Source organism: Branchiostoma floridae, chromosome 18 (assembly GCF_000003815.2).
Source record: "Branchiostoma floridae strain S238N-H82 chromosome 18, Bfl_VNyyK, whole genome shotgun sequence".
Classification (NCBI taxonomy): Eukaryota; Metazoa; Chordata; class Leptocardii; order Amphioxiformes; family Branchiostomatidae; genus Branchiostoma; species Branchiostoma floridae.
In genome coordinates, this window is record NC_049996.1 from 6614030 (window position 1) to 6637934 (window position 23905).

The window sequence follows — 23905 nt, forward strand, 5'->3', positions numbered from 1 at the left end:
GGTGCTAAACTCGATGAGATATTTTCCGGAACGTCCGGCAAATGCCCCTTCTTCCGCGCTCGGCGCTGGGGGCTTCGTGCGGACAGAAACTTCCGCGGGAGGGTCTGCATGGGGGGTCCCGACAATGATTTACGCTGAAGTCAGAAGAACGCCCTACGTATTACGCAAAATCAAGGATGGCAATTACGCTAAATTTGGTCACCTCGCTACGAATTACGCAGATATTCATAAGATGGTTTTCCCTACGAATTACGGGAAATAAAAATAGGCTGCCTACGAATAGGCCAAGGAAGACGTGGCTGGACAATATCAAGACATGGACTGGCCTAAGCACTGAACAGCTCATCAGAGGGGCAGAGGACAGAGCGAGATGGGCACGGATCACTGCTACTGGATGTCGGGGAGCCCCTACGACCACTGAGGTTACGGGCCGTGAGTGAGTGAGTGTGCCTACGCCTCACTGTTTGACGTTACAGGCCTGTTTACAAGCCTGTTGTCCATACAAATCTTAGTACTGCATAACAGTACATTCAGATTTTTATGCTAGTTTCGCATTTCGAACATGGCATATGCTAATCATTTTGTTCTTCTACTCTAGTGATTCTACAAAGTTCTTGTAGAGGAATATTTTATGTATGTGGAGGACAAAAAAGGCATACTTACCGTTATTTTACCATGATATTGCAAGGGGATAGATGCATAATTGTATGATTTTTAAAGCATTTTTTTATTTATTCTTTTATGTTCTTTATTTTTAGGATATGGCCTTAGTTGCTGAAGATCATCAAGATGAGAGGATGGAGGTGTGCTTCACAAAGCTAAAGCAGGCACAAAAAGACCTCAAAAACTACAAGAGAAGATGTACACAGGCAGAGCACGAAAATGAACAACTGGAAGAGAGATACGAGTGGCTTACTCAACAGTACTAGTATTAAATCGTATCGCAGCTCCACACAAATGTAGAACACTTCCAGAAAGTCATAGCAGAAAAGTCATCTGATGTGTTCGAAATCAGTAAAAACCTTGCAGCTGAAAACAAGAGGAACTAGAGTTCAACGAACCCATCTCTTCGCCAAATAATCATGCCTTTATTCAAGACTTTAAGGTCTTATTCATGTATTACTAAATCATGCCTTTATTTAAGACTTTAAGGTCTTATTCATGTATTACTAAATAGTACCTACCCCCAAACCCCACAAATGCTACCAAAACAAGACCTAATTGTACAAGATGACCTGATAGCACCCCTGGTCAATCAGAATTTCAAGCTTTTCAGTGTCCAGCTCACGGCTTGTCAGTGTTTCCTCCAGCAAAAACATCTGTCAAACAGATGTGTCCATAGATATAGGTCAAGTGAGATACATGTATATACAAAACAGTTTATTTCTGTTAATTGGCCACTGATTACAATTAAATGCATCTTTCCATGTAGATTATTATTTTAAGTACTCATTCTATCTACATACCAAAAAATCCTGATGATCCGTCAACACGTTCTCGAGTTATTCTCGTTCAAAGTTTGAAAGGAAATCGGTGCCTGCAGTTCCCAAAAAGCCGCTAGGGGGTCCAAACTCACAGCACTTACTCTCTGCCCCAAGGGCTATCTACCACTCAAAAATCATGACCACAGCATATCCAAAACACGAAGTGTCAAAAATAAAAGTTTTGCTGCAGTACCTTAGGCAGTTACTAGGGGGCCCATTATCGAACTTGACCTTCGTTTTCTTGACCCCCACCCACCTACCAAATATCATCAGGATCCATTCAAGGGTTCTCGAGTTATCTTGCTTACAGACAAATGCACTTACATACAAATCCCGCTACAGCGCCGTAGGTAAGAGCCAGGTAAACCATTTTCGCACTTGACCTTCCTCTCCAAAACCGCTACACACCTACCAAGTTTCTTGAAAATCGCCCAGCTAGATTTTGACTTATGCTGCCCAAAACAAACTGCAAAAAACATACCAAGCTCGCTGCAGTACCGTAGGAAAACGCCAGGTAAACCGTTTTCGAACTTGGCATTCCTTTCGACAACCGCTACACACCTACCAAAAATCACAAAGTTCCATCCACAATTTCTCGAGTTATATGCTGTTGACCTACATACAGACCCAAGTCAAACAAAAACATACTCTATCGCCATTGGCGAAGAGAATTATTGGCAAATACACAATATCTGAGCAATGTTGCTTTGTTGATGTGGGCATCTAATTTATATAGAATTGCACAGATGTACAATAACGTTCTATGATTCCTTTGACTGGTGTGGCATACAATGTATCTTTAGCTGCTGAAGGGACGTACCTTGATAAGATGTGGACGGTCGTATAGATTTGTATTAGCGTGCTAGAATAGACCAGTATATTCATTGATTTTGATCTGACTGGCACGACTGCCCGTGACTGCCTAGAAGCATTTGAGGGTTATCGCAGCAAAAATTCCATTTTCTCGTTCATATATAAAGTTACTAAAATGGGTACCATCCGTATAGTAGTTCGCTCCTGTGTTCGCTTTTGAATAGTAGAGAAGCGACTGCATGTTGTGTATAATAAAAGCTGGAGCGAGAAGCGACTGTATATAGTGTATAATAAACGTCAGAGCGAACTACTATCCGGATGGTACTCTGGCTATTAAGTTACTTTACATTTGAGAGCTCTAGAGCATTTTGACAGAGCGTATAGTATAAGGTAGTGTTATATGTAGATTGCTATGTTGCTATGTTTCATTTTTATATCATGTATGTAATATATACTATATATTCTCATTGTTGTAATGTGTGCTTTTACTATGTGCCAGTGCAGCTTATATCTGAAAAAAAATCGATGACGAAACTTCATATTTACCTAACCAAGCATACTGAGAGAGTTGAAAGATATTGAAATTTGTAAACCACGTGTTTTATTGAAACGGATGGAAATTATGTGATTGACAAGGCTTACAACGCAATCAATGTCTCGGCTAATAAAATCGTTCTGTCTTAATTTGTAAAAAAAAAAAAGAATTACGCTAAATAATTACGGCTGTGAATGATTGGTTGGGGAATAGAAAAGTATCTATCTGACGGAAACCTGTGTCTTGTTTACATTGATTCTACATAAGAGCGTCTCTCGTGTTTTATATAATGCGGTTTTATGCAGTGGAATCCTCTAGCGGTAACATCAAACGAGCTGAAATCAACACTTAACGGTAACCAACTTCCGTTACGCTTTAAAATCATACACCAAGATCTACACACACCTACTCTATGGAACATTTTAATGCACCCTAGAGCATAGATGGTATAAAACGCAGATAAAAAGATAAGTAAGTACGTATAAAAGCAAAGTGTTTTTAAAGTCATAAAGGGTTTACTATAGTACGCAAAGGTAGTACGGTGGCCTTTTTGAGTCAGTGGGGACGGTGGGGTGTTATCCATTTTGTCTTAAAAGGTGGTATCTCACTGCACTTGGGGCACCGGTGTGACACTGCGGGGTTCGTTCATTGCGGCACTGTTGTGTTATTTTCTCCGATTTTTTTTATATTTAGATATTGCGAAATACATAAAGGTATGATAACAAAATACACAATGTATAAGAAAATTCGTTCTTTATTTCTGAAATTCTGTATCTTTCGAACCCCGCAGTGCCGCACCGGTGTCTCAAGTGCAAATGAGATACAAGGGCAAGGTATTGGAAGACGTAGTCCAACCCTCTCCTTAATAATTGCGCAAAGTAAGGGTACCCTTCTAAGTCTAAATAATTCAGAATAATTGATGCAAGCTTATTTGCGAAGACATAACCTTTGGGTCAGTGAACTGTAGTTTGAAGTCTACTCTTTGATGAAGTGACGTAATCACCGCGGGAAAAGTCGTCCAATCGGAAGGACGACCTGTACTCAAACACAGGTGTCAGCTGCAATTAAACATGGCCCCCACGATATAGCGAAAGGGTCAATGAACTGTAGTTTGAAGTCAACTCTTTGAAGTGACGTAACCACCGCGGGAAAAGTCGTCCAACCGGGAGAGCGACATGTACTCTAGCACAGATGTCTAGCTACGATTAAACATGGCGCCCACATTGGCGTTTTGTATATAGATGGGCAAGTTTGCATATACATGGCACAGCCAATTAACATTTTAGGTTTGCGTTTTGACATTACCCTGATTATGAATAATCATGTCATTGATGCCTGTGACTTCTTGAAAGTAGAACCACTTCAACTGGTGATTGCGTACATGTGACTGAAACTAGAGCAGGTATGTACGTACGTAAGGAAAACACATGAAAAAATGTATTGACTGATTGCGTTTGGATAATTTTTCTATAGATAATACTACAAGGCATGTTGTAATTGTACACTGTATACAAACTTTTTTGCACCATTTGCAGTACCTTTAAACGTCGCTTGAAACGCCATTTAAACTTGGACTCAAATGAAAGCCGTATAAAAATCTTGAATGATTATTTCAGACTATATTAAGAAGTAAGACTATGAATATCTTCGGTGTTGAATAAAATCTGTCTATAAACTATGTAAAATAGCTATCTAATATTCATTTTTCTTGAGTATGCATGATTTACTAATATTCTTTAGCAGAACTAGTCCTTAATGTTATGGTGTCGAATAAATAATGTATAAGCCAACTTCAAGTACCTACATTATCTAATTTCATTTCAATTAACGATGAATGATTTGCTACAGGACATCAAAAATAAGATCTGAAACATTTAAGAGCAGAATCATAGACTTTTAAATCATATTGGATAACCATATCTGACTTTATTTTTCTCAATGGTTGCTCTAGAAACATGGAGAGAGGGTCCGTCATTCGGCAGTTCTGCGGATTGATACTCATAGCTGTGATTCTTCTGACGTTGTACGGCGTTCTCCTGTTTACTACTTACAGCAGCAACAAAAGAGTCCCTCTCCACAATCCGGATTGTAACACAATTAGGTAACGAAGAAATTGTTATCACCAAACACAAAAGGTACAGACAGACAGACAGACAGACAGACACTCTCTCTCACTCTCTGTCTCTCTCCGTGTCTGTGTGTGTGTGTGTCTGTCTGTCTCTGTGTGTGTGCGTGTGTGTCTCTCTGTTTCTGTGTGTGTCTCTGTCTCTCTCTCTGTGTCTCTGTCTGTCTCTCTCTCTGTCTGTCTCTCTGTCTCTCTCTCACACACACACACACATACACATACATACAGTCACAATACACACATGCACACATCATACAAGTGCACTTGTCCATTCTTTGCTGACTATTTTGCAAATGGTCTTGCTTGTTAGGCCAGTCATAATAGATATTAATGTCTCCAAATTGTACCAAGTGAAAGCTAACTCTAAGGCCGGTAGTCACAGCGGCCATTATTTTCTTTTAAATATGAATTATTGTCTGAAGATTCAACTCAATTGAACCGTAGTAGGTACTCGGGAGACTAACTTCTGTGTTGTTTTTGTCAGATCACAGTCTTCCACGGATACAGACAGCAATGTGAAGTATATCCCACCTACCTGTACCCCCAAAACCAACATAGCCCTGGCAAAACTCCACAAGACTGGTGGGACAACGCTTATGCAGATCCTACACCGCAACGCCTACCTGAAAAATCTGTCTATAGTTGTCCCTATTGCACCGGCCAGAGGTAGTATTAACCTATTCTACCCAAGATGGCCTAAACCTGACAAATACCTACCTCCACAAGGGGACCATTACAACATGTTCACATTTCATAGCTATTTCAATCACACGACTATAGCAAATTTACTCGGAAATAGGACAACGTTTGTTACCATCTTACGGGAGCCGTTGAGTCATCTTAGGTCCCAGTTCAACTTCTATTGGATGGCTAAGCATTATAAGATAAAAGGGCCTGATCCGATAGTAAAGTTTCTAGAAAACCCGGGAGAATATGACCACAGGAAGCCAGGGTATCGTGGTACTAGAAACCCTATGGCGGGGGATCTAGGAATGGATACAAACAGTTTAGTCAGATTAACAAAGCAGGCTATGGATAGGCTACCAGGTCAACCAATGGATGCTTCAGCAGTTGAAGAGATACAGTCGTTTCTACACAAGGTTTCCAAAGAGATGGATCTGGTGATGATCATGGAGTACTTCGACGAGTCGCTAGTCGTGCTGAAGAGGTTGATGTGTTGGCAACTACAAGATATCCTGTACTACAAAATGCTTGCGTTGAAATATGCTGCAAAAGAGACTGAGATTCCTTCACATTTGGTGAACATTCATCGCAAGTGGGACCTTGTTGATTACGAACTCTACGAACACTTTAACAGAACGCTCTGGAAGAAAGTATCGGAAATGGGCGAAGACGACATCAACGCAGAAATCGCTCACTTCAAATATGTAAATCTAAAAGTGCAGGAACACTGTAGTGTGGATGATTCTAACTATCAACGCGTTTTGACGATAGAAGAAACAAAATGGAATCCCAAGTTCACAGTCACACACGAATTTTGTTCCTTCTTGAAATTTGGGCAAATGTGCTACATAACCCTTTTACGGGACCGTAACATACGTTACAGAAAGGCAAGCGACCACAAATTTGAAGCGAAATCTCGCGATAGTCGGAGAGATCTTTATTCTGAACGATACTGTGCACTCTGTGATGAAATCTCGCGAGATTGTACGATAAACGAGTACGTCACACATCTGTTTTTTGAGAAGTCGATCTCTCATTTTTCGTCAAGTTTTTACCCCAGTGGTCACTCAACGAGGGGGGAATTTGACAGAATGTTTCACTGAGATCTTTCCTGTGATAAACTTTATACAATTTTATAGTTCATAATAATATATGAAATAGTTATTAAAACAAACGTTTATCTAATAAAGTCAGTCTTTAAACGTTATTATATTTTTCTTTGTTGTAATATTTGCTCGCAGGCACAGGTGAAACGAAAAGTATAAGATTGCAGAGACAACCAACGGATATGCTGGGTACTGCAGGTTGATGGAACACTATGGTATATACATATTGTGACTGCAACTTTAACGACTAAGTACAATCAATACTAAAAGGTTTTGACAAACACGTACTTCCATGTGTTATTTGATTACCTAGGGGCAGTTGAAATACCATATTAATGAATGCAAAATCACACAAAAATAAACACTTTGCACAAAAGCGAGTTATCGATATTTTTTTCATTTGAAGATTACTAAATCATTTAACATCAGTTCTTTTGCTATGGTTCAGATCAAAATAAGCATGTAGAAAAATCACACATTAACACACATTAACATGTTCAGATTAAGAGATTTAGCTTAGTAAGTGGTCAGAATCTGTGTAACCGTAGGAGGAGAGTAGTCCAAACGATGACTGAATATCCGGTGGAAATTGCATTCAATAGTTTAATAATAGGTTGATAAGTAGGGAAAGATAAGTTAGAGTCCTATATCGCAATGTTTGTTGTCGAAGGTTGTTCCGACTGTAGGTAAAGGTCAGGTCAAGACTTTTAACGCTTGCGCAGTAAAAAGTAGTTCGACTGGCCCAACAAGTACAGTGTGGCGTGGAACCATAACAAAGATGGCGGACGGGTTGTGACACACCAACGTGGACAGCTTCACAACAGAGATCAATCCGCCTGGAGCAGTAATCAACACTTGCGGGAGCCCATAATTCTGTGTAAGTTTCTAAATATGATCATTATTTGAAGGAACTTTATCATATTTGATGCAAAACAAAAATTAAGCAATTTTGAATGAAAGAAAACTCTGGGAATGGGAATGTTTAGGTGACCCTTATCCATACAACTTATGTGTATACACTGACCCTGACCTCTCGATTTTTATGTTATTCTGAAATCTGAATAAACAATAACAGTTGTAGATTGCATCGTAGATACTTACACCATGTATATACAACTTCTTTTTTTTCGATGTACTTCTGATGAGTATCCTGTCCTTGTCAAATTTCATTTGTATTGTCTCTATTTTTGTCAGCAGGGCTAGCCCTTTGTAATAGCCACAGGCTAGTTGCTAGTAACAGCCCTGGCTGTGCGTGCTGAACAGCCAAACCAATAAATAAATTTAAATGAATCGCTAAAACATAAACCCAATATATGCAATGTAGTACCTGTTTTGCACAGTCACATTGTGGGCTTGCGTGTTGGGATGTATTTACTTTCGCCACGAGGTGATTTTCTGTCTGGCGTTTGTGTTTGTTTTTGTGTCTGCTGTGAATAGTATAACTCAAGAATACCTTGTCAGGGTTGTTTATTTATATTGTTAAACAACTTTCTATTAATTGTCCATCTGTTCAATCACTCCGTATTTTCAATTAGTATCTGGTCTGGAGAGGTAGGTGCATTGAAACTTTTTGTTATAATTACTGATAATTCTTTTATACAGACTACAATGGAAGGAGTGCCAATTTTCCGACTATTCCGTGGCATGCTGGTGTTAGCTATCGTCACGGTATTGTTGTATGGTGCGATTCTGTTCCAACGCCACAGCAAAGATAGGATGGTGGTACAGTACACATCTAGCAACGTACATAGAAGGTACATTTCTACGAATAAACAATTGTATAGTGATAAATTTCATTTCAAACGTTCACTACATTGTCAGTTCGTAAGTTGCCACAATCGTTCCGCCACATGCCACAAGCCCTTTCGCAGCATTTGAATGCTGTAATTTCTCAAGATAGCGAAATAGCATTTAGAATTCTATTCCTACCATCACTTGCGTGCGGCGAAACGACTTGCCATATGGCGAAACGTACTGTGACGATCTGACAATGTGGTGAAACTAGTATGTAACCCATGGGCCAAGGAAAAAGTACATTGTATATTACATATTAAGAACTTCACGAGCACAGACTGAGATTCTATAGACCTGAATGCCTTTCTTCCCTTAGACAGTATCTACGTATTATTATCACATTTTAAAGATATTTAGGACAGATAAAAAGTAAAAGAATCATATCAAGCGAGGAAGGAAGATAAGGCAAGGTTAACGTCTTTACAATTAGAAGCAAACTTTATTGCACAGAAAATTGTTACTCAAAACCTTTTATTTCCATCTTTAGATCCGAGTTTATTCAAAACACATCTACCAACGCCAAGTTTGTTCCTCCAAGCTGTACCAGGCGGACCAAGCTAGCTCTTGCAAAAGTTCACAAGACAGGAGGGACAACACTGATGCAGATTCTACACCGCTTTGCTTACCTAAGAAACCTGTCTTTGGTAATTCCTATTCAAACAAACCGTGGAAGCATAAACGCCTTCTATCCTGGAGGACTCAAGAAGGAAAAATGTCTACCACCACAAGGAGATCATTACGACATGTTTACTTACCACTTTGTTTACAAGCGAGACGTCTTAACAAACCTCTTAGGAAATGGCACGTTTTTCGTCACAATCTTACGCGAGCCTCTAAGCCATCTCAAGTCGCAGTTCCACTTCTACGATTTAGCTAAACGCTACAAGATCAAAGATACAAAATACCCATTGTTGAGGTTTCTAGAAAACCCGGGTGCGTACGATAAGAAAAGGCCTGGTTACCTAGGAACGAGGAATCCTATGTCAGCCGATTTGGGCATGGGTCTTAACGTCTTGAAACAACTTACAGAACAAGCTATGAAATGGCAACCTGGCCAACCAACCAACAAAACGGCAATGAGTATCATTGAGAATTTGATTCTCAATATTGACCAAGATTTTGACCTTGTTATGATCACTGAGTACTTTGATGAAGGTCTCGTCATGCTCAAAAGATTAATGTGTTTAGACATGCAAGATATTCTTTATTACAAAACTCTTGCATTCCTTTACAAAGGAAAGGACCAAAAAGTACCAACATCTTCCGTCGAGAACCACAAAAGATGGGATATTGTAGACTACCACCTCTATGACTATTTCAACAAAAGTTTCTGGCGTAGAGTTGATCAGATAGGAAAAGATTTTACAGACGAAGCTACGCATTTTAAAGAGTTGAACTTGAAAGTTCAACAGCATTGCAGTGTTAACGATCCCAGAAACAATGGTGCGTTGGTCATACCGGAAAGCAGATGGAATCCGCCATTTATCGTGACGCACGAGCTTTGTACTCTGATGAAACTGGGACAGATGTGTTACATGACTCTTCTAAGAGACCGCAACATACGTTACAACTCGAAAAAGGGCCCGGAATCGCCATCAAAAACTGAGGTGAAAGAAGGAGTTTTGTATTCCAAACGGTACTGTGCCCTGTGTGATGAAATCTCGCGAGATTGCACGTTGAATGAGTACATCGCACACTTGTTTTTTGAGAAGCACATATCACATTTCCACACGAGCTTTAGTCCGCATAAGCGAACTGGTAGGGGCCAGCGTGAAGTCGAGTTTAATGATTATTCGTGATACTGCCTAATATTGGAAAGTTTAAGAACATTATTTGGGAAAAATATGAAATATATATATTTTCAAACGATAAGGGAATCTTATAGCATGGCGTGTGAGGGGGGGGGCAATTAGCTTTCATCTTGGAGTGAGAGAACGTTTTCTGCTGATAAATACTTTGAATAAAAGGTGGTGACATAACCCCTAAAATGTGTGTGGCAATTTCAACGGTTTGATGGAAAGCATCTTATTAGTTAGTGTATTGACCCCAGAACTAAAATGACAAGTTTTTTTCAAACACTGTAACGTTACTGTATTATTTGACATTACATTGACACATGCAAATAGCCAGCGGGAGTTATTTTTCAAAGAAAGCATGTCACTGAACTTTAACACTGTGATGACTTTAGCCGCCCTCCCCCAGTAATTTGAACAAATGTCACTAGGTGACAAAGAGGTCATAGTTCATCGCACCGACCTTTAAAAGAGCCACAGAACTGGTTGATCAACTTACACGTTACAGTTGTCTGATCATTAAAGATGGCGTATTGACAACAACGTGACACACTACCATGGACGGATAACTTCCACTGTGAGGGGTAAATTTACAAGGTATGTCTCCACTCCATACACAGTGCATTATGCCACAGTTAAAGGATTAAAGGAGACCTAAACTCCAGAATGGGTCTTATTTCTTTAGATAGATTTATGGATGTATGAGCAACCGGCTTTTTTTCAAAAAGAATTCCACGTGTGGTGTATTACGTAACGTGTAATTTGTAAAACAATATGGCATTCACCAAACCCATGTCTTCCCTATATGTATTAGACATTCCACTCCCTTCATCGTAAATATGTTCGTCATAAATGTAGGGCAATAGACACGCCAAGAAAAAGATATAAAAGAACAAATAACAAAGTGTTTTATCGCCCATGAAATCTGTTATGTAACCAAATAAAGTTAGGCGGTGTCAGGCACATTGTATTCAGATAGAGCCGGAGCTTACTTAAGTTGATTAGAGTCCTTGCCAATGGGAGTACGTCTGCATGGCTGACACTTCTTTCACGGGGGGCATTTTTGCTCGGGGGACAGTCTTCATACACCTTTCTCACGCGGCGGCCATGATAGATCTAAAACGAGTTCAATGAGGCAAACAAAAGACTGTCCATCATAATTAGTAGTTCAACCAATGACAGCGTGGAAATTAGAAAATTGACCAATAAGAGAATGGCTGCAAGTCCGTCAATATTTGCATTATTATGTTTTTATTTTGCATCTCTTAAGGGACTATGGGATCAGTACACGAGTCTAAATTGCTACATATTTCGCTGCATAACACTGGTTATAATATTTATTATTTGATCTTATATTGTAAAAATTTGTGTGGCCAGGGGAAAAACTAAATGGGAGCTGATTTTAGAAATAAGTTTTGTCTGTTTGCCTCATTGACCTCGTCTTCAATCTGTGATGGCCGCCGCGTGAGAAAGGTGTATAGGGGACATACTTTCATTATAATGTCATCTGCTTTTTTTCCATAGCGACACCATGGCGATCCGGCTACGTCGGCAAGTGATGATCCTCTTTGCAATCATCATTTGTATGTGCTTCGTGATGTTATTAACAAGGGACAGTAAGAGCTGCAGCACTGACCGAAGTGAGCTGAGAAAATTTGAAGTAGACACATTCAAAATTCCTGGGAATACGTGGGGACAACGAGAGGATGATCATACGTCTGAGATTGTGCTGAAGAGGTAATGACAATTTCTTAAACCCATGACCCATTGATTTTTCGCTAAGTTAAGCTTACACAAGTAGAGACATACGTTGTTTGTAATGTTTTGAAATTCATACTAATATTCGATATTCTAGTAGTAGTATTTTTTAAAAACACCAGAAATACAAAATAATGAAGCAAATATGCCAGAAAGTGGTCTTAGATGTCATTAACATGAAGGTTGTGTTTTCACGAATATTTTTAAAGTTTGTTGATATGATATTGAAGATATACGTTTGGTTCGACCTCTGCTTGTACAATTGTATGTAATACTGTATTCCTGCACTTTTTTACAATGGGTTATCACTTAAAAAGTGAATTGAACATTACATAATGCACAGTCATTGATAATACAATACGTTTCGATGGCTTATCAGTTTAAATAGATTTGACATGCTCAAAATATTGGTAATTGTTTGATGGTACTAATGAATACTACATACTCATCCACAGAGCGAAAACTACCGTTAACAGTAAAACAAGCACCAAATTCGTCCCACCAATATGCAGACCACGAACCAAGCTGGCTCTTGTCAAAACGCACAAGACCGGAGGGACCACGACTATGCAGATTCTACACCGCCTGGCTTACCTCAAAAATCTTTCACTGGTACTCCCAACCGTTACCCACCCGGGCCGTATGAATACTTTCTACCCTCACAAACTCACTCCAGATAGGTACCTACCACCACTACAAGGACACCAGTACGACATGCTAACATACCATACGATATATGACAGAGAAAAGTACATCAAGCTTGTCGGACAAGAAGCATCTTTTATCACCATCTTGAGGGAGCCTCTTAGCCACTTAAAGTCTCAGTTCAACTTTTACAACTTTGTGCAAAGGTTCAACATAAGTGGCAAAGAACCGTTCGATAAATTTCTTGAAGACATTGAGATGTATGACAAGAGTAAACCTAGCCATCTTGGGTCTAGAAGTCCCATGTCGTATGACCTAGGCATGCCACGAGATATTATAGTAGATATCACACAACATTCTTACCAGAGAATACATGGGCAACCGCTGAATACAACTACTGTGCGATATATTCAAGATTTCTTGAAAAAATTGTCTAAAGAAATGGATTTAGTTATGATTATGGAATATTTTGACGAATCCTTGGTGATGCTAAAGAGACTTATGTGTTGGGAGTTGAAGGATATACTCTACTATAAAGCCCTTTCCTTCGAGTATGCAACAAAGGAAAAACAAGTTCCCCCTACTCTAGTAGAAAACCATCGGAAATGGGACACTGTAGACTACCACCTCTACGAACACTTTGTGAAAATCTTTAAACAAAAGAAAAAAGACATAGGGCTAGATTTCACACGCGAAGTTGAGAACTTTCAGAAAATAAATATGGCGGTGAGAATACACTGTAGTGAGACCGCATCCGAAGGCAAAGAAGATTTGATCATACAGGAGACAAAATGGAACAAAGCGTTTGTAGTGACACAGGAATTCTGTACTATAATGAAATACGGTCAACTGTGCTATATGACTCTTTTAATGGATCGCAACCATCGGTATAGAAATCCAAAAGTAAAGAACAAGAAATTGTCCAGCGCTCACTTATACGCACCTCAGTATTGTAACCTATGTAGTAGAATATCCACTGACTGTACCATGGGTGAATATGTTACGCATATTTTACATGAAAATTATGTTAATCGCTATGATTCTAGTTTCAGTCGCAATCGGCACACTGTGGACGGACAAAATCAGGAAGATTTTCATGTTTAGATAATAATAATTATTACGTGTAAAATAGTTGTATTTGTAGGATATCATCTTCTCGTAATGCCCCCTTCCCCTTCCCACCAGTGTGGCATTATATAATACTTCTCAATAAATATTAATATATATTCTACAGTTTTGTGTGTCAAAGACATGGACAAATAGATGAACTTAATTGACACAGTGTTTCACGTAAATCTTGGATTGAAATAAAGGAATTCTATGAATTCATTAGTATTGTCTGTGGCTTTTGTTTTGTTCTCAGGGCTAATTTTCGATAAAGATTCATTAGAATTCGAAGCAGATAACGAACAGGTGTATTATGATATAATGTGTGGTGAATATATACCATAACATGGGGGCAGAAGAGTTAATCTATAATCTTTTCACAAAGTACATTCTTCGCAAACATGGAGTATAAGTTTTATGTTTAGTATACTATGTATACTTGCAATGGGGTAAAATTATGAACAGCTCAAGTCTTTCCCCGAATATAGCCTTCGGCTATAAGATTGCCAGTGTTAGTTGTCTGCAGCAGTCACTGACCCGTAAATTATGCTAATGCCTAGAGGGTGTCTTGATAATGGTCCAATTAGATGGTGTGTTGTGGGTTTGTGAATAATTTTAATTCCACACTTAAAATTAATACCAAAAAACATGCGCTTTATCATATCAATTTGAATACGTTTCTCAATGCTTTAAGAGTGTAGTTATCTATAAGAACACAAGCTATAGTTGCCGTCGTTCGTTTACAGTACTGTCCACGTTTGAGCGTCACCTAGCGTCATTTACCAATATTGCACTCTGACATTATTAGGTCAGAACCATTGTTGTTGCAATGCTTTGTCTGACCCAATGCGGGTAGTTAAGCCGGTTTGGTGGTACGCGTTCTATAGGACAACACATGATGTACTGTCCATAATGTTGTTACCGTGGTGTGGCTAGAGAAAGCGTTCCTCCAATACATTCTCCTGCGATCCCGACAAGATCTACAGTCTCTCTCGACATACATGGAAACATGTAAGTAAATCATCAATCTCTGTTAAATGTGTCATGTGGAATAGTTTACTTTTTGTTAGGCTAGAATCTCTGCTGAAGCGATGTTCAACTTTGACCTGTGACCCAGCGCATATAAACAGAAGACTTTTGACAGCAATATAAAGATTTCCTGTTCATCTAATCTAAAAGGATATTCCGTATGTGTGTACGTAGTTGTCATAATTCGCAGCAATAATCTAACAATCCCAAATACCTGTTTTATGTGTAACGCATGAGGCGTTTAGCACCAAATTAATAATGTTTGCAAAAAACAAAGTGTCTGTTTCCCTCTGTGTAGTCTGTCATTGAATACAATATACATTCTACACCGTTACATGTACTACATTTCATTACTTAAGTTGATGTTTTGGTCAGAGAACTAAGTCGTTCTGAATATATACTACAACATGCATACAAAGAATTATCTTTCATGCATACACTCCAATAAAAAATACTGTGTATAGAAGTAGTTAAGAAATGTTATTCTATCTTTTTTTTTTTAGTCATATCAGCTCAGAAGATGACAAAGAGAGCCCCACCACTGCAACTGTTCAAAGCCATCGTATGGCTGGTCGTTTTCACAACAGTTGTCATCACGATGGTCACGTTATTTACCGCGAGACTTGGGACTTCTAGATCTATGCAAGTTCAACGAAGGGCGATGCCAACATATCTGTTTAGGTACGCAACTTTTGAGTTTTCTTCTTGTTCAAAGGTTCTTTTTTTATTTTCTTAAAATGTTTGTAAGTGTTTAATATGATGATAAATGCTTTAGTACTAATTTATGAACACCTATGCAATTTACGACTTTTCCTAGATTATGTCACAGAATGATTTAAATGGTCAATATACCCAGATATGCGAAGATCTCTTGAACTATTGGATGAACTTTTCACGTATGTAATACTCAACTAATATTCAACTAACAGTTAAAATTCAAAGGTAAATGCATTAATTAAGCTATGTTGGGCAGGGATATGCCCAGCATAAAGATTATCGTCATTATCATTGTCATTGCTATCTAAATGTCCTGATGATGATTACCAACTTTTTTTATTACATCACCAGGCAACGAAGTGACTTTGTTGAAAAAGACAAGTTTACTTCACCAAACTGCACAGCAAGAACCAAGCTAGCCCTGACAAAAACGCACAAGACAGGGGGGACAACTCTTATGCAGATCTTCCACCGGTATGCCTACCTTCACAACCTGTCTGTAGTCCTACCTACAGTCACACACCCGGGCCGTATGAACCTCTTCTATCTGCACGGTCTTATCCCGAAAAACTACCTCCCACCACAATCTAAAGCTCACGGCTATGATATGCTAATCTACCACACTAAGTACAACCAAGAAAACTACACCAAGTTACTCGGAAAAGACGCTGTCTTCATCACCATCCTGAGAGAGCCACTCAGTCATCTTAAGTCTCAGTTTAACTTCTTCAACCTGGCGGAGAAGTTTAAGTTGACAGGGCCGCAGCCTTTGTTCCAGTTTCTCCAAGATCCGGGAATGTATGACCACGGACGGACGGGCAGCCATGGTACAAAGAGCCCCATGTCAAGAGACTTGGGGATGTCTCGTACTGTTCTAGATGATATAACAAACAGTATTGACACATTGCGACCAGGAGAACCACCCAATGCTTCAGTTTTAGCAACAATAGAGACCTTTATCGCAAAGATCTCTAAAGAAATGGATCTTGTCATGATCACAGATTATTACGACGAATCGCTGGTTATGCTAAAGAGGTTGATGTGTTGGGAACTGAGAGATATCCTGTACTTCAAAATGTTGTCATTCTCATACGAAACCAAGACAGAGAACATACCACCAACACTGGTTGAAAACCACCGCAAATGGGACATTGTGGACTACCATCTATACGAACACTTTAACAGAACTTTCTGGAAGAGAGTGAAGGAGCTAGGAGACGATTTTCGAGCCGAAACTGCTCACTTTAAAACAGTCCATTTCTCAGTATTAAAACATTGCACTATAGACAACCCTCTTAACAAGGGTGTACTGGTTATACCAGAAAGTAGATGGAACCCAAGTTTCACAGTTACGTACGAATTCTGTACTTTATTGAAATATGGACAGCTGTGTTACATGTCTCTTCTGTATGACCGTAACTTGAGGTATACAATTCGAAAGAAACCGAATCCTGGATCAAAAAGTCGCGTGGTACGGGAATACTCCCCACACTGTGCTCTCTGTGAGACACTGGCTACAGATTGTACAATGTGCACAAAGATATCACAAGACTGTACTTTGAACGAGTACATCACACACTTGTTTCTCGAGAAACAGTTGTCTCATTTCGATACAAGTCTAAGTAATAATCGTCGTACCATAAACGGACAAAATCAGGAAGAATTTCGAGCGGACGGATAACATTACGTTGATTATTTAACATGTTAGAACATTGTTGGTGTTCTACAGCTATTAAACGACGAATAAAGATAATTTCAGTGTGCAAATTAAACCCTCTTTGTCTTTTTCTTAACAAGTTTGTTTTATGAAGCATGTGTCTGTGTCTGAAGACGATAGAATTTTGGTTTTACTAATTTTTTTTTGGAAGCAGATGAAGATGCAATACATTGTCTCAATTTTTTTCAATTATTTAAGAGAAAAGTGACTTTTGTTCGATTTTAGATGCGAGAAAGTTGAGGTAAAGGCCATGACGACTTTTCCAAACAATTCAGTTCTTTCATTGTGGTTAAATGGACAGAATATATTTCGTCTTTTATTACATTGATTTATATGTGCAGTAAAAACATACACAAAATGACAAATAATGCCCACGACTATTCTCTTTACGTCTTGTGTAGTTTGGTGTTCCTAAATTATACCTTACTTCTCGTACCCAAAAGCTGCCGGGCCAGGCCCCGGTTTGAAAACATTACGTAAGCCTAAGCCAATGTTGCGACGCTGTATCCAAATGCGTCCAATGTTTATTCCCCAGTGGTTTAAGACAGTTTGGGAAAGAGTGTAACATGAGCGTTTAAACCAACCAAACACTTCATTCATACACAAATCTGACCTCTTTAGTATGGGGGCCTTAGGTAGTGGAACCGGTTTTGTGTGACGTCATCAGCCACTACGTGGTGTAGACTATACCAAGTAGGTCTTGACTATACACTGTAGAACATCGACCTCACATTCTTTATAGTCTAAATCAGTCCAGTTTTCGTGGCTTGCGTACGTCAGACTCTATAACAGTAAGTATAGCATTTTCTTTCTCTCACTGTTTCGTCTATAACAGTTAGTAAGTAAGTATAGCATTTTATCTACTCTCAGTGTTTTGCCTATGACAGTAAGTATAGCATTCTATATACTCTCATTGTCTCGTCTATAACAGTAAGTATCTTATTGTTTGTACTGTCAAAAACAGGCATATGCTAGTATTCAAGACTGGTGTCCTAGCTCTTTTGATGGTAAAATTAGCTAGAGTAGACGCTTTGAATAGATACATGTAGTCTTCATACAGGTATAGATACATGGTTACCCAACTTATTAGGAGTTACCCGACAAGCAACTGGATATATGAGATTTGTTCATGGTTAATTTTGGGGCATCGAATCAAGGTAGAAAATATTTAGATAGAGCAAGGAGGTTGAAAGAGGGTGTGTTTTTTAACCTCCTTGGATAGAGCTATATAGCTAAAGATTTGGCCAGTTTCTACTATTTTCTAAGTCTGACTCTACGATAGTTTGACCTGTGTTGTTACTGTCAGACACGGTTGAGTTCTCTCATGGGCTTCCCTTCCAAGAAAATGAGTACACTTTTCAATTGGCTAATTATGGGTGGTTGTATCGGCCTTGGGGCACTGTCTTATCAACATAAACAGCTTTCAAAGGACATAGCAGCCATTAACATTTACTACTGCAATATTCGATGCAATACGCAAGGTGGTGCCATTAAACAGTGAAGCCGTACACTACCAGCTAACGAAAAATCGTCATGCTTTGCTCCAGTTTGATAAAGACTGAGGCAAAGAAATGTCCACTTTTATTGTTTACAGAACACGTTCCCTTATTTCCGCTATTGGGAAATTGGTATTACTTATGCAGATACATAAATCATATATTATTGATTCCATCTGTGTCCTTTTATCTTCAACTGTCTTAGGAAGTGAGAAAATTTTGAACCTGCCATACTAGTACATGCAGGTAATAGTTTAGGTAGATGATGTAAGATACCATTTTCTTATACTATATCAAAGAATACCTTAACGCTTAGATGGCCTGTACATAGAGGGTAAATATACAATAAATGTCTTTCATTCAATAACATCAGAATTCTCTCTTCCAGTTTGACCATGAAGGCAGCCCCTCCGTTCTGCCTGTTCCAGGGCCTGCTGCTGGTCTCTACAGTGATGCTGGGTATAATGATGGGCGTGTTACTGACGGGACAGACTCAGATACGGGTATACTCTAGAGAAAGGTACGCATATTCTCTATGTGTTTACATTGTACCTTTGTTTGTCAAGAAGGCTATTATGCTTTTTCCTGGTGTGTTCTTTCTTTTTCTTCTTCTGTCAGGAACCAATCAGAACCTAGAACTGCATTGAATCAATTAGAGCTTGTATTTGCATATTTGCTGTTATTTTTTCATAAACATTAACAATTTAGCGTTTTCGATAGGAAAACCTGTTTGACATTATTTTACTCGCCCATAATATTAGTGAGACTACAGGGAAAGCATTTTTTTGCGAAAATATTGTTTTTGTAGCACACGTTAATACAGGTGAGACTACATGTACAGGGAAAGCATTTTTTTGCGAAAATATTTTTGTAGCACACAAAAGTTGTGTCATAAAGATTAGCAATAGATGACATGTTTATACAACAATGGTGATATCAAAACCAATATCAAATCGTCAACAAATAAGCTATTATAACAAAAAAAATTATCATTTTTTTTTTCAGAAGAGCAACATCTGCGCCTGAACTGACATACAACTCAGCTCAGCCTATGAACCAACAGTCAGAACTGACATACAAACCAACCGAGTCCATCGAAAAAACACCCCCCAAACCGCCTGATCTAAAATATAACCCTGGCTGTGTACCACGTACAAAACTCGCCTTTATAAAGACACACAAAACCGGAGGGACAACCTTTATGCAGATCCTACACCGCATCGCTTATCTTAAGGACCTGTCTATCATAATGGGTAAGAGCACAAACCACGGAAGTATCAACGAATTCTACCATCACGGTATCAAAAAGGAAAAATTAATACCCCCAAAAGAAAAATATTACGATATCCTAGCCTATCACACCAAGTACAATCGCGAAGTAACAGACAAAGCGCTCGGACCAAACGCGATGTATATCACATTATTACGCGAGCCACTCGGCCAACTGCGTTCACAGTTTAACTTTTATTGGATGGCGAAGTCTTTCAAGATCACCGGTGAAAACCCTCTTTCACAATTCTTAAAGGATCCAGCGAAGTATGATCACAGATCCCCAGGGTATATGGCGACAAGAAACCCCATGTCTTCAGACTTGGGGTTTGGGAAGAAAGATCTGATTGCTCTAACAGATCAAGCTATGAAAAGTAAAGAAGAAGTATACTTCCCAAAACCTCCTCCAATGATAGAAAGTTTTATAAAGAATATTTCCTCACAAATGGATTTAGCTATGATTATGGAATATTTTGACGAATCTTTAGTACTTTTAAAGAGAATGATGTGTTGGGACCTACAAGACATTCTGTACTTCAAATCCCTTTCGTTTAACTACAAAGCGAAAGAAGAGGAAATATCGGAAGATTTGGTCAAAATGCACAGAAGATGGGACGTTGTAGACTACTTTTTGTACGATCATTTCAACAGGAGTTTCTGGAATCGTGTCAGCAAAGAAGAAGGCAACTTCTGGGACGAAGTCAAACACTTTAAGGAACAGAATCGTCGAATGCAGACGTACTGTCTCGGAGAAAATATCGAGAAAACGGACGAACAATCCAGTCTTGTCGTCGAAGAGACGGCATGGAACTCAAGGTTTCTTATAACGCCAGAATTCTGTACGGTAGTCAAATACGGACAGTTTTGTTTTATGACGCTACTACGGGATCGCGCGTTTCAGCGTATAAAGAACAAAGGCAAGCCAGCAAAACCGATAGATCCACTGAAAACAAAGATGAAATCGTTATACGAGAAACCGTTGTGTGAGATTTGTGACATTGTGTCCAGGGATTGCACCTTTAACGAGTACCTGACTCATCTGTACCATGATAAGATAATTTCCCGCGCAAAAACAAGTTTCCATCCTTCAGGGATGGGAGGGCGAGGCAAGATTGCTGATCATGTGTAGCTATAGGTCAGGCTGTCTGCAGTTTTAGAACATTTCGCATGGTGGCAATTTGACCTTTTACGAGTGCCTGGCTCATCTGTACCATGATAAAATCATTTCCCGCGCAAAAACAAGCTTCCATTCTTCAGGGATGGGAGGGCGAGCACGTCACCGAAACGTACTGCGCCTGCGCGAACCCTGGTGTTTTGGGGCTTGGTTTGGTCAACGTTGCATTGAAATCCCGCTTGTTGCACAGTATATGTTAGAGACATGGTTTCATGCAAAACGTACACGGGATTTTACCCTTATATACGCACGTACTTTCTTAAATGCGGCCCTTTAGTAAACCGGGGGTTTAGCAAGGTTTAGCATGTCTATACTTTTCGCGCAGGCGCATTACGTTCCGGTGACGTGCTGGGAGGGCGAGGGAAGATAGCGGATCATGTGTAAGTGGCACTGCCTGCAGTTTTAGAACATTCCGCATGGTGGCAATTTGAATCTTTTTCAGTACCATGGCTATAACGTTGGTTTGTTTGTGTAGGGGCTTTGTAATATAGGCATATAGCTACTATACATTATAACGATTTACCTCATGTAATACCAGATTGAAGTGAAAAAGAGCTGCCACTTGGGACTTCAAGAATATTTATTACCTTGATAATAAACTTCCTTTATTTGATGATTTTTAGATGTATCTATTGCAGAACCCTTGACATCATATTCAATATGTAACATCAATGAATAAAACAATAAACTATATTTCGAACGTTTCAGCTCGCTGTTATTATAAACCCAGCTCCCAATTTATTGTGAGGAGAAGGGATAATTGAAAAACAATGCATAACGAGGTTGAATGTTTTAGGCTTATCTTACAACATTGCATTTACATAGTAATCTATCATAGGCCATGTTGAATTCATTATATGGATTGCATCTGCTCGTGCACCTATTTTAGCCCCCCCCCCCAATAAGCTTTCAAACATACTATACATTGTATGAATCAATTGAAAAAAATTTATTTACCGTATATTGCAAAAACAAAAAAAAAAAATCAAAGTCAAAGAAGATGTGAAAGAGTAAAATAGAAAACACATTTCCGAAAATAGTTTCCTCGTATTGTTTATTATCTGCTAGACGTGAACTACAAAACCTTGCTAAGCTTCTTTCTAGAAATCCACGCGACCCTCATATTCGAGGATCCTATTTCGTTAAGAAAAAACAATACACCAGGCTTATACGGAAAATCAAGAAAGAGCACAAAGAAAAGATATTTAAGCAACTAAATTCATTATCTGATAACAACCCTTCGGGCTTTTGGTCACTTCTTAAAGAGTACAAATCTAATGATAAAACTGACGATCACGAAACGATTCCAGCTGAAAGCCTACACTCGCACTTCAAAAAGCTTTATGGCATAGACCCAAACACCTCGAAACCACGCAGCAGCTTTGAAACACACATAGAAAATGAATTATACAAGCTAGAGAAAAATCTTGAAAATAATCCCCTAGACTTCACAATAAGCAAAGCTGAAGTTAAACAGGCACTCTCTAATCTTAAAAACGGCAAAGCTTCGGGAAGTGATCTCATTCGAAATGAAATGTTGAAGTGCTCATCAAACATTATATTAGAACCACTAGTCAAACTTTTTAACCTGTTCCTATCTGCAGGGTACTTTCCCCACGAATGGTGCACCAGCCACATTGTGGCTTTACATAAAGGCGGTACAAAAGACGACCCTAATAATTACAGGGGGATCTCAGTGACGAGTTGTCTAGCAAAACTATTCACTTCTATTTTAAACACACGCCTTACAGAGTTCTTAGACGAATACAAACTAATCTCACCCAACCAAGCCGGTTTTAGGAAACATTTTGGAACAAGAGACAACCTATTTGTCATGGATACCCTTATTAGTAAATATACATCCGAAAACAAACGACTATATTCGTGTTTTATAGATTTTAGAAAGGCGTTCGACTCGGTTTGGCGAGAAGGGCTCCGCTTCAAATTACTCAACTCGGGAATAGGAGGGAACTTTTACAGTCTTATTAAATGCATGTATGAAAAACCCAGCACATGCGTCAAAACGTCATCCGGCCTAACACCTCCATTTGTTACCAATAAGGGTGTCAGACAGGGGTGCAACCTAAGCCCTACCCTTTTTAATCTTTTTATAAACGACCTTGTTCACGAGTTAGATAATACCGAATGTTCTCCACCCGCACTCAATAATTTATTAGTGTCAAGTTTACTATATGCAGACGACGTAGTTTTATTCTCTGAGACCGAAAAAGGACTGCAAAGCGCTTTAGATAAACTAAACATATTCTGCACTAAATGGAAGCTCGAAGTGAATCTAAAGAAAACAAAAATTATCATATTCAACAAATCTGGCCGATTATTTTCAAAACAAAACTTTTTATTCGGACAAGAGAGAGTAGACATCGTATCTTCATATTGCTACCTAGGTATCACCATAACATCATCAGGTACCTTTTCATTAGCCAAAAAACAATTGTCAAACAAAGCGCGCAAAGCCATGCACAGCTTCAAATGTCTAACCCGTTCATCAGTCTCACCCGATAGCCTACTAAGAATATTCGATTCCTGTGTTAAACCCATTCTGTTATATGGCTGTGAAATTTGGGGTACCGAGAAATTAAATGATACATCTCCGATCGAAATTACACACAACCAATTCTGCAAGAACATTCTGGAGTCT

At 39.0% G+C, this 23905-nt stretch overlaps 3 protein-coding genes and 1 long non-coding RNA gene across 8 annotated transcripts; all 4 read left to right on the plus strand.

The window, feature by feature from the left end:
* Positions 1-6: 6 nt before the first annotated feature.
* LOC118405760 lies at positions 7-1028 on the plus strand. Its single transcript, XR_004829936.1, has 2 exons — positions 7-440; positions 759-1028. It is a non-coding gene; the product is annotated as an uncharacterized LOC118405760 (long non-coding RNA).
* Positions 1029-3579: 2551 nt separating this feature from the next.
* Positions 3580-14066, plus strand: LOC118405780 (galactosylceramide sulfotransferase-like). Of its 3 annotated transcripts, XM_035805525.1 has the most exons (7): positions 3580-4234; positions 4784-4933; positions 5442-7624; positions 8350-8501; positions 9029-10931; positions 11859-12071; positions 12548-14066. In XM_035805525.1, exons 2-3 carry the CDS (start codon positions 4788-4790, stop codon positions 6742-6744), a joined length of 1449 nt encoding a protein of 482 aa, XP_035661418.1. In that variant the 5' UTR covers positions 3580-4234; positions 4784-4787; the 3' UTR covers positions 6745-7624; positions 8350-8501; positions 9029-10931; positions 11859-12071; positions 12548-14066. The 3 variants fall into 3 exon arrangements, with proteins under 3 accessions (XP_035661418.1, XP_035661417.1, XP_035661416.1); XM_035805524.1 differs by lacking the exons at positions 3580-4234; positions 4784-4933 and having other exon boundaries at positions 6766-7624; XM_035805523.1 differs by lacking the exons at positions 3580-4234; positions 4784-4933 and having other exon boundaries at positions 7490-7624.
* Positions 14067-14609: 543 nt separating this feature from the next.
* LOC118405779 (galactose-3-O-sulfotransferase 3-like) lies at positions 14610-17362 on the plus strand. Of its 2 annotated transcripts, none has more exons than XM_035805521.1 (3): positions 14610-14855; positions 15377-15554; positions 15942-17362. In XM_035805521.1, exons 1-3 carry the CDS (start codon positions 14846-14848, stop codon positions 17269-17271), a joined length of 1518 nt encoding a protein of 505 aa, XP_035661414.1. In that variant the 5' UTR covers positions 14610-14845; the 3' UTR covers positions 17272-17362. The 2 variants fall into 2 exon arrangements, with proteins under 2 accessions (XP_035661414.1, XP_035661415.1); XM_035805522.1 differs by having other exon boundaries at positions 14614-14855; positions 15386-15554.
* A 588-nt stretch (positions 17363-17950) lies between these two features.
* Positions 17951-21338, plus strand: LOC118406073 (galactosylceramide sulfotransferase-like). 2 transcript variants are annotated; one of them, XM_035805934.1, is made up of 3 exons: positions 17951-18098; positions 19192-19323; positions 19809-21338. In XM_035805934.1, the coding sequence occupies exons 2-3, from the start codon at positions 19199-19201 to the stop codon at positions 21199-21201; spliced, it is 1518 nt and encodes a 505-aa protein (XP_035661827.1). In that variant the 5' UTR covers positions 17951-18098; positions 19192-19198; the 3' UTR covers positions 21202-21338. The 2 variants fall into 2 exon arrangements, with proteins under 2 accessions (XP_035661827.1, XP_035661826.1); XM_035805933.1 differs by lacking the exon at positions 17951-18098 and adding an exon at positions 18131-18141.
* Positions 21339-23905: the final 2567 nt, after the last annotated feature.